Consider the following 11,217-nt stretch of genomic DNA (forward strand, 5'->3'; position numbering starts at 1 on the left):
AGGAGGAGGAGGAGGAGGAGGAGGAGGAGGAGGAGATGTCCTCAAGAAGAAATCCCGCGGTTGCCTCTTCAGTGATGGCAGAGAGCAGAGGCACCCTCAAAGGCTTGCTCATTGGCCACTGGGTTTTTGTTTCTCTGTTTTTTCCTCTTACTTTCCTCAGATTTTCCTTCTCCTCCCTGCACTGCCCTGTAGCATTCAAATTAATGTTCCTTATTCCCCAAAAGCCAGAGCTGGTCTTCTGTCGTTTGTCCTCAAGGACACCTGCGTGCTGGTGGGGAGCCCCATCCTCCAAGCCATCAGGGACGGGAAGCTGAGAGGCAGCAGGCCTCTGCAGAGCAGGGTCCAAGATCTGTCCAAGAAGGCTAAGGGCCGGCAGTGAGCTTCACAGTGAGTGAGCACAGGGATCCAGCCCCAGCTTGCGCTCAGTGAAGCAGTCTGCTTCGTGTGGGTAACAGGGCAATGCCTTCTTCTGCTGCTGGTGCCCAGCCCGCCCTCCCTCCCTCCCTCCAGCATCCTCAAACCTCCTGCAACCCACAGAAGGAGGACTCCAGTGGCTGCACCCCCAGAGGTAGGCAGTCAGAAGGAACTGGGTATAAACTAGAAGACAAAAGCCAATTTTCTTTCCTGCCAAATAGCATTTTTTTTCTGGTACCTGACTTTGTTAAAACAGACAAAAGAAGCAAGCCAAAAAAATAAGAAATATATCTAAAATAACTTTCTGGGAGGAATGACTTCAAGTCACCTATTGAATCTTTTTCTCTTTTCTTACTCCTCCCTTGGAAGAAATTCAGTTCAAGAGCCAGCCAACATTGTCTACAAAGGGCTAAACCGTAAAATCTTCAGCTCTGTGGGCCATGGTTCAGCCTCTGCACAACTCTGTGCTTCAACTCTACCAGAAGCAGTCCTAAAGGCTACATAATGGACATGGACAGGCTCTGATAAAACTTTATTTGCAAATACAGGCGGTGAGCCAACTTTGGCCTGTGTGCCGCTTTGTCAGCTCCCTGTGGGGGGTGCTCGAAGCCAAGTCTAAGCTACGGGACCCATCACCTGTCATGGCATGAGGGACGCTGGTGACTAGGACCCTCTGGTTCTGCATTTTGACCCCAGTCTCCGGGTTCTGCATGTCCTTCACAAGTGCTTCAATCTGCAAAACAAAACAGAGAAAGCCTGCTGGAGGGAACTGCTTCAGAAGTGGGAGGAGGGGTGGGGGTGGGGGCCTCTGCACAGCACTGAGCAAGGCTCAGAGATGCAAAGGGAAACCCAGGGGCCTCCCACGGGCCACAGGTACAGATGGACTCAGGGCTGCAGGCTACTGCACACACGTGTGCTTCGGTGACACAGACCCCCACCCCACCCCCCACCCCAGGCTGGGATGGCTCAGAGCTTCATCCTAACTAGAAAAGTCTGGAAATATCTGCAAGAACAAACGGACCTTAACAAAAAGGGATTTTGCTGGACAGAAACTGAAACACCATCTGCTAAGACACGTGAGAGAGAAGGACAGGGAATAGGGAGACATGAGGCTGGCACAGGGGGCAGAGGCCGAGCCCAGTGGATCGTGTGCCAGACGCTGGCCCAGAACAGCGTTCTGGAAATGTACCCACGACAGAAGAACAACACTGGGGTGTGAGGAGGTTGGCCGAGGAAGGATAAAAAGGGCACGTCCATTTAAATTGACTGCAGTGGTCCGGGCAGGGGGGGACACTGGGCCCCGCCACCCTGCCGCTTTGGAGGTCTGAGCTCAGTTCTCACAGTTCCGTCCATCATTTATGGAGCTCCTCTGCCCCTGCATTTAACTTCCAGGGCCATTCCACCGAGAGCAGACAACAAGGATGTAGCCCCATGGTCTACATAGGTGAGGCCTCTTTCCTCTTCTCCTGTCACTCCCCTCTGGCTCGCTCCAGCCCAGCCACCCCGCTGGCCACCTCACCATCCCTGGCCATATGGAGCATGCTCGCCGGCCACCTCGGAGTGTTCCCTCGGGCTGTTCCTGCAGCCTAGGCCAGTCTTCCCAAGAGATCTTTTGGCTCATGCCCTCATCTCCTCCTTCTGACGTTGCGGGAGGTGTCACAGATCGTCCTATTCGAGGTCAAAACCTCAAACTCCACCGTTGACTCCCTCGACCCTGCTTTTGCTATGGAATTCATTTCCTATGCCAGCGCCAAGCCGGCCCAGCTGGAGGCTGCCCTGCAGAAGGCCAAGCAGGACGTGGCTGGGCAGCTACACAAGTACCAGGAGTTCATGAACGTCAAGCTGGCCCTGGACAGCGAGATCACCTCCTACCGCAAGCTGCTGGAGGGCGAGGAGAACAGGCTGGAGGCTGGATGCAGAAACTGAGCATCTACACGAAGACCACCAGAGGCTATTCGGGAATGGTAAGCTCATCCTACGGGGGCCTCACAAGCCCTGGCTTCACCCGCACCAAGTCTGCTGTGGGTCTGACGAAGATGGAGACCCACGACGGGAAGCTGGTGTCTGAGACCTCTGATGTCCCGCCCAAGTGAGCGGGCCGCAGCAGCCTCTCCAGCCCGCACCTCTCCGGCAGCTGACCCAGAGCCCGCGGGGAGACAGCTGTACAGGGAGCCCTGGGAGCGAGAGACCCACCGGAGGCTCCGCTTAGCCCTCGGCCCACCATTGGGGGGACATTACTGCCTGCGGTACCCTTTCTTACCCATGCCCTTCACCAAAACCCAATTCAATTATTTTGTTCCCAAAATAAAGCCTGATTTTGCCACTTTAAAGAAAAAAAAAAAAAGAATTCATTTCCTAGCAGGCAAGCCCAGTGTGCTGCGTACCCAGCCTCGTCCCTAGAAAGCAGACTGACTGTTCCAGGCTGGTGTTTAGTTTGCTGTGGCCTGCCACTGAACTCCAAGGGCCCAGGAGAGCACCTGGCCCCGAAGGGCACCCAGTGAACATTCCTGGCGCAGGAATGAGCAAGTCGGTGAAGGCGGTGGCCAGGAGGACGGCAAGGAGGCCTGGCTTTCCAGGCCTGAGGATCACCCGCTCCGTGAAAATGGCAAAGAACAATGTCAAGGCTTACGAGTTATGTGACCAGAGTCACCACATGTGTGCTTCAATGACACAGGCTCCTCCCTGGCTGGGAGGGCACAGAGCCTCATTCTGACTTGGAAGGTCTGGGAACATTTGCAAGAGCAAATGGACCTTAGCGAACAAAAATAGGATTCTGCTGTGAGAAAACGAGACCCGATCCATCAAGGTGAGGGAGGCGGAGTTACCAAGGTAGATGATGCGAACGAAGGCCTGGGATGTAGTTCAGTGGTAGGACACTGGCTTGTCTGGCCCAAAGCACACACACACAAGGAATAAAGCAAAAGAAGATGTCAAAAAATAGCCACCTTCTGGAAACATACACACACACTTCTGCTTTACCATGTAGGCTCTAAGAGGACATTGCGATAGCTACGGTGTCGTCTTGTGGGTGACCGGAAAGGACTGCCCCAAGTTCACAAGAGAGAAGGACCAGAGACTGGAATGAAATTCATGGGTATCCAAGAAAGTATTCAAGCCCAAGGGAAACAATAAGTTGCCAAAGGAAGATCTAATACACTAAACAGGAAGACAGCCTCAGAACATTTCTAATTATCTTGGAGGTCATTTTAAAATTTTAAAGTTCTGTAATATCTTCCAACCAGGCAAAGGAAAGAAGGAAAGAGAGACTAAGGAGATAGCTCAGTGGTCTAAGTGCCTGCCTGGCAAGTGCAAGGTCCCAAGTTCAATCCCCAGTACTATGCCGGTCCTCCCCTCCCTCCCTCCTTCTCTCTCTCTCCCCCCCACCTCCGCTTCTCCCCCTCTCTCCCTTTCTTCTCCCCCTCTCTCCTTTTTTCTTTTCCACAAAGTCTCACTGTGTTGCCCTAGGTCCAAACAATCTTCCTGCCTCAGCTTTCCAAGTAGCTGGGACCACAGGTATGTGCTATCATGCCTGGTTGGAAAATATTATAGAACTTTAACATTTTAAAATGACTTCCAAGATAATCCAGGTGTGCTGTGCCAACCCCAAAATCGGTCGTGGTGGTGCATGCCTGTAATCCCAGTGCTGGCAAAGTTGAGATAGGAAAACCACTACAAGTCTGAACTGCATAGTAAGACCCTATATCAAAATAAAAAGAAATTGTCAAGAATTTGTTACAAGGAAGGAAGGAAGGAGGGAAAGAGACAAACTTAAAAAAATTAAATGGAAATAAAATCAACTGGGGAATATTTTAAAACAAACTAGATGTTTCACTCTATTAAAAAAAAATACTTGGGTGTTCCTCTTATATTTAATCGGGGACTGACAAAGCCCCGTGCAAAGGTTCCAAATGCGCCTTCCGCGCTCCCAGCAAAGCCCCACTAACGCGGAAACATGCTCTTGTTCTGGACAGCCCACCACCCTGCAGCTACCAGGCACATCCCGAGCAGCTCCAGGAAGCCGCCGACAAGCAGCTGTGGCCCTCATGGTCCCCGAAAGCTCACGCAGGTCGCTCCATCTCCAGGGCTTCATTCTCAGGGAATGCCTGGAACGACGGGCAGCACCAGATTCTATACAGACTACAGCCTTTCCTACTCTTACGCACTTATGATAACCTAATTTATAAATCAGACACAGTAAGAAATTGAAAACATTGGTTAATAATAAAATAAAATGATTGTAATGATATACTATAATAAAAGTTAGGTGAAGACTCCTTTCCCCCACTCTCAGTATGGAATTTTCCGCTCAGTACTTTTGGGCCAAGGCTGATCAGGGAGGGTGGCACTGTCGGTGAGGGGGACGACTGTCCCAGGATAGGCTGACGTGGGAAGCAGGACAGGGTGAGTTTCTGGTATCACGTCCCCAGCCATAGCAGAGAAGCATAACCTGGAGTGAGTCACAGGTGGCAGGAAGCAGGCCGCAGAGGGCAGCGGCATAGGAAGGGGTCTCCCAGGTCAGAGAGGAGCAGAAGCTCCGGGCAGAACTAGCCGTAGGGCCAGAGACGCACCCCTGCCTTCCCCGGCTCTCATGCCCTCCCCAGCTGGGGGACACGCACAGCTAAGCAGATCCGGTAGCCCAGGCCTTCTCCGCCCATATTCCAGCCATTATTGGATGAGGAAGAGTTCCTCAACTTCCTGCCCCCTCCTCCACTTAGGTAACTTGGTTACATTGTCATTAGTCCCCTGTCATTTAATGGAACAACACCCTCAACACCGTGTGGCTTGTTACAATAATCAAGGTCTTTTTACAGCTTGAAAGCATTTGAAGCCAGAAGAGAAAGAACCCCAGGTTCCCACAGCCTCCATGGGGCTTCCTTTCACGGCTAACTGAAGCATCTGAGGTGACTCATTTAATCTCTCCGAATTCCTTCCTCTTCCATAAAATGGGACCACAATATTAGAGCCCCACCTTATCAGGAAGGTCTTACAATCTCTTAGACTCTCGTTCTGAATGTGCATAAGGTTGCCTTTGTTATGATTTGTATTTGGAATGTCCCTGGTCCCAAGGCTCAATTTGACAGCTTGGTCCCCAAGGCATGCACATTCAGAACAGAAGCTTTTGGAAGGCAGCTGGGTCATGAAGGCTCTAGTATAAGCAGTAGACTGATCATTTGATGGCATTATGAAGACACGAAGCGAGTGTGTCAGGGCGACATGCCCTGGGGACCATATTCTGTCCCCAGCTCTATACTCTGTTTTATCACATGCTTCTGCATGGTGTCCGTCCCGCCTCACCATGAGCCCCCAAGCAGCTGCACCAAGCAACCATGGACCGCAGCCTCTGAAACTGTACACCAGGGCTGGCAAAATAGCTCAGCAGGGGCCGGGGAGATGGCTCAGTGGAGTAAGTGCTTCCCTGGCAAGCACGAGGGCCTGAGTTCAACCCCTGGTTCCGAAAAAAAAAAAAATAGCTCAGCAGTCTAAGCACCTGCCTGGGAAGCACAAGGTCCTCAGCTCAATTCCTGATACCTCATGCCACCAAGACGGCCACCAAAACTGGGCGTGGCGGCACATGCCTGTAATCCCAGCACTGGGAGGCTGAGCCATAACAACCACTGAGTTGGAACTGCATAGTGAGGCCCTATATGCAAAAATAAATTAATTAATTAATTAATGAAATAAACAAAAATAATGAAACCATAATGAATGTCCCCCTCTCCGCTGACCTACTCCAGTATTTTTGTCCTAGCAATGAAAAGCCAACTCATGCTTTATGAGGAAAGTTTGCATTCTATATACTGGTTGGCTATCCCTTACTCAAACTGTTAGGCACTAGAAATGCTTTGGCTTTCAGACTTTTTATTTTACAATATTTGCATATATGTGAAATAACTTACAGATGGGACTCAAGTAAATGCTAACATGAAAATTCACCTACTGTTGCCTATACACCTTATGCTCGGAGCCTGAAGATAATTTTACACAAATATTTTAAATGATGTGTGCATGAAATGTTTTCTAGTTGCAGTGTTATGCTGTGAAAATGTTTCACTTTGACAACATTCTGGACTTTGGATATTTTTTCCTGTATTTTTAGGGAAGGTTTTACAGGGTGCTCAGGGTCTCACTACTAGATTGGACTCGGAGTGATTCTCCTGTTTACGGCCTCCCAAGTGCTGGGATTATAGGTGCATGCCACCATGCCCAGTCTGAATCGCTGGCTCAGCATGCCCAGGGATTGAACCCCCGGCCTTTGCATCTGCTTGCAGGTGCTTGAATCCACTGAGCTATTTGGCCGGCACTGGACTTTGAATTTTTATGCAGCGTGTTCAATATGTATAAGCACATAAATATACACTTCACAGGAAAACACACAGCTTGGTCATTATTCCCATTATTACTAGTAGTGGGCAGGGCCAGCTACCTGGGAGGACGGCCAGTTCAAGGCCACCAGGAGCAACTTAACAAGACCCCATATCAAAATAATAATTGTAATAATAATAATACTAGTCCGATTCAGACAACTAATGGATTTTTGAAACTTAGCATGCAGAGCCGTATTTAGGGACCCAGGAATAACAACTCAGTCCCGATACCCAAACAAATCTAAGTGCTTGTTGAGTGTACGTTAAGTGCCCAGCACTGTGGGGGGTACAACAAGGTAAGAGATATTCCCAGTCTCAGGAGAGTTGAAAGACACTATAAGGAAAGAAAGACTCGGGGCACAGTGGCCATGCCCATAGTGTGGGTGCTCTGAAGACAGGGAAGGAAGATCCTTTGAACTCAGAAATTCAAGACCAACTCAGGAAACATAGTGAGACTCAGTTCAAAAATAAATAAGTTGGGCTGGGGAGATAGCTCAGCAGTCTAAGTACCTGCCTGGCAAGCGCAAGGACCCGGGTCGGGTCCCCCCTGGCACCACATGCTGAACTGGTCTTGAAACCTTGGGCACACTGAGCTGGGCACCAAGATGGGTGTGGTGGTGCACGCCTGTAATCCCAGCACCTGGGAGGCTGAGACAGGAGGATCACTACAAGTTTGAGCTGCGTAGTGAGACCCTGTACCAAATAAATAAATAAATAAATTTTTTAAAAAAATTTTAAATAAGATAAACAAGCCAGCTGTGGCAGCACATGCCTGAAATTCATGCACTTCGGGAGACCGAGGCAGGCAGGAGGGTCACAATTTGAGCCTAGTCTGTCAAGCCTCTGTCACAAAATAAATCACGAAAACTGAGCCTGAAGGTAAGCGTGGAGGCCCTGGATCCAGTCCTCAGCACAGCGAGGATGGACGATGGTGACGCAACAACAAAGAAACAGGATATCATGTCTGCATCTTGTACAATGAACAACCACTAAGACGACAATATGCAATGTATTAATTATTGAGAATGTGCCAGTAATCCGTTCTGAAACTGTCCCTTTGATATTTGTTTCTCAATAAAATTATTATTAAAAAAAGAGGAAACTGAAGTGAAAGCAAGGAGCCTGGGGGCAGAGGAAGCCCCGCTGAACTCCTCACCCCAATTCAGAAGCTAGAAGCCTTCAGTAGACTGCTAAACTTCATTCAGACTCACTTCTTATTCTTTTTTTTTTAATGTATTTTAGGGCAGGGTCTACAGGGTGTTAGGGTCTCACTGCTAGATCAGACTCACAGTGATCTGCCTGTTTACAGCCTCTCAAGAGCTGGGATTACAGGTATGTACCACCACACCCAGTCTCAATCCCCTCAGCATGCCCTGGGGGTGGGGCTGGCATGGTAGGCCCAGGGATGGAACCCCCACCCCTATGCCTACTTGCAGTCGCTTTAATCCACTGAGCTATTTGGCTGGCCCCAGACTCGCTTCTTCGTAAAATATAGATTGTATCATTACCTACAGCATGCCGATGTTAGGAAGATTAAATGAGATTAAACAAGCTCTGCACACAGTGTTTAGAGGTAGCAGGACAGAATGGATTATCTGAGGTTTGACTGAAAAGTACTGTGAATATTTAAGCTTTTAGAAATTTAGAACAGGCCAGGTATAGTGACGCAGGCCTGTAATCCCAGGACTCAGGAGGCTGAGGCAGGAGGATTGTCATGAGTTTGAGGCCAGCTGAGGCTATACAGAGAGTTCAAGGCCAGCCTGAACTACATAGTGAGACCCTGTCTCAAAAAAGCAAAATAAAAGGCTGGCAAAATAGTTCAGCAGACCAAGTGCCTGCTTAGGCAAGCACAGGAACCTTGGTTCCATCCCTGGCACCACATGCCACACCAGCCCTGCCCCTGGGCATGCTGAGCCAGCCACCAAGACTGGGCATGGTGGTGCATGCCTGTAATCCCAGCACTAGAGAGGCTGAAACAGTAGAATCACTACAAGTCCAAGCTGTGTAGTGAGACCCTGTACCAAATACCTAAAAATAATAAAATAAAATATTTAGCACAGTAAAACACACATTCCCATTAATGCCTCTCAAAATACTGTCCCATGAAAGTGACCAAGAAGCAGAAGGAAGGGCCAGGAAGAAGAGGAGAGAGGAATGGAATTTCAAAAACCAATTAACATGTGTTATACCCACGTACCAATGCCCCACAATGAATATAATAATTAATACTGCAAACAGGTACTAATAAAAAAAATTTTAACATTCCTTTTTTTTTAAACCTAATTAATTTGTGTGTGTGTGTGTGTGTGTGTGTGTGTGTGTGTGTGTGTGGCCAGCTCAGCCCACCAGGGGGCGGGGCTGGCTGGCATGTGGTGCTGGGGGATCGAACCGCGGTCCCTGTGCTTTGCTAAGCTTGTTCTAAGTAGGTGCTTTAGACCACTGAGCCATCTCACCAGCCCAAAAAATAAAAATATACTCTCCCTTGCTCCAAACCACTTGCCCAGTTGGGCTTGCCCCTTTGTGGAGGAGCCTGGAAGTCCCCTTTGGTGGGTGTCCTCAGTCGGGCTGCGGGGCTTCCTTGCTGTCCTGACCCGACTTGAAACGCTTCTCTTTCACGGTCAGAACTTGTCTCATTCTTCCTTCCTCTGCGCATGTCTGTAGTGCCTGACGAGCGCATGCATGCATCGTGGGGAGCTGGCACAGGGGCGTGACACACCTTGATCCTTTTTACATCCCAGCCCCCTGCACTGTCTGGAAGAAGCCAGGAGTCTCCTGGTGCCAGATCCAGTGAACAGGGTAGACAAGGACACAAATACAGATTTCAGCAGGTGCAGTCGCGACACCCCTGAGAGAGGACTTGCACAACTTAGGATCACGTCAGAGAGCGGCCCGCATGATGGATAAGTGTGTTTGAAAAGAGGGGGAGCGGTCTGAGAAGGACTGATGGCAGTACGTCTTGCATCATAACAACATTTTTAAATTTAAACATTCACTGTATATTTTCATCATGCTTGGTAAACCAAGAAAGGCACTCCTGAAAGGAAGGGATTCGCTGGGGGAGAGCCAGGAGGGCAGGGTGGCCGAGACAGCCCTCCCTAGTGTGCCAAGGGGGCGAGCAGGCTTCCCCAGAGAGCGGGGACCCACACAGTGAGGGAAGGGAAGGGTGGTGTGAAGACCCAGGCTTCTGGGTGAAGAGACTGACAGTGGAACCCTGGTACGCTGGTGGTAGGAGTTCAAAATAAACAACCACCAACCAGTATGGCTATTCCTCAAAAATCATAGAAATAGAACTACCACATGCACCAAAAATCCCACCTCTGGGTATGCATCCAAGAGACTGAAATCAGGATCTGGAAGAAGCATCCGTGCTCCTGAATTCATTGCGACATTTTCCACAATAGCCAAGACTTGGAAACAATCCAACAAACAATCAACAAACAGGACAAGGAACAGCAGTGCATTGGTGCTGGAAGGAAATCCTGCAGCACACAACAGTATGCACGGACTGTGAGGTCAGCGCAGTGAGGGAAGCGAGCCAGACACAGAAGGACAAACACCTGAGGACTCCACGGTCTGAGGTACCTGAAGGAGGCAAACTCACAGAGGGGAAGAGTAGAGTGGTGGGCCAGGAGCACCTGGCGGCCCCTCAGCTAAGAACTTTGGAAAGAGTTGCTTCTGCAGCCCTTGCTCCACGGTCCCCTGGTCACCCCTCGGAGCAGTGGCCACCTCCCAGCCCCTCTCCAATATCCTTCTGGGTTTGTTTCTCTGTGCTCCTCTCTGCTGTTGACCCTCAGGCTGACGTGTGCCCCGGCACTCGGGCCAACTCTGACTTTGCTGAAGGCAAGGACGTAATTTCTAATGGATCTGAAATGAGCAGTTCCTGTCCCAGACAATTCTGCGAGCCAGGAAATGATCCATGCAGATAAAGCGTGTGGTTCTTCGCGCCCAGGGAGCCCCTTCCAGATCCTGATTTGAGTCCCTTGGATGCATACCCAGAGGTGGGATTTTTGGTGCCTGTGGTGGTTCTATTTCTATGATTTTTGAGGAACAGCCATACTGGTTGGTGGTTGTTTATTTTGAAGCTCTTGTTCATCAATGACTATCAAAGTTTAGTGAAGATGGGTAGATTCGACAGACCTGCTGTACACTATTGTACTCCCAACTCATGATACACTACGACACACTCTAAAATTGCTAGAAGGGTAGGCCGCAAGTTAAGTGATTTTACCACGGTAAAGTAAAATTAAAATTAAACAAGAGAAAGCAACCTGCAATATTGGAAACCCTGAACTAGAAAATTCTACCTCCCACCTCCTGCTCACTAGCCTGGGCTTACGTCAGAAGGCTCCCCCTTGCCGAGATGTGGGGGACAGTGTCCTGACCCAAATGAAGTACTAGGCTGGGGCTTCCTGTTTTAATCCTTGTTGCAAAGCCAGCA

At 49.6% G+C, this 11,217-nt stretch overlaps 1 protein-coding gene across 4 annotated transcripts in view; it reads right to left on the reverse strand.

Moving 5' to 3' along the window:
- Rgs9 (regulator of G protein signaling 9) overlaps window positions 1-11,217 on the reverse strand; it is a 122,145-nt gene that overhangs the window by 58,217 nt on the left and 52,711 nt on the right. For all 4 annotated transcript variants that reach the window (XM_023714171.1, XM_023714170.1, XM_004630044.2 and 1 more), the window contains one exon: window positions 1,051-1,147. In XM_023714171.1, the coding sequence (XP_023569939.1) occupies window positions 1,051-1,147 (97 nt within the window). The remainder of the gene's footprint in view (window positions 1-1,050; window positions 1,148-11,217) is intronic.

Source organism: Octodon degus, unplaced genomic scaffold, assembly GCF_000260255.1.
Source record: "Octodon degus isolate 3935 unplaced genomic scaffold, OctDeg1.0 scaffold00033, whole genome shotgun sequence".
Taxonomy (NCBI): Eukaryota; Metazoa; Chordata; class Mammalia; order Rodentia; family Octodontidae; genus Octodon; species Octodon degus.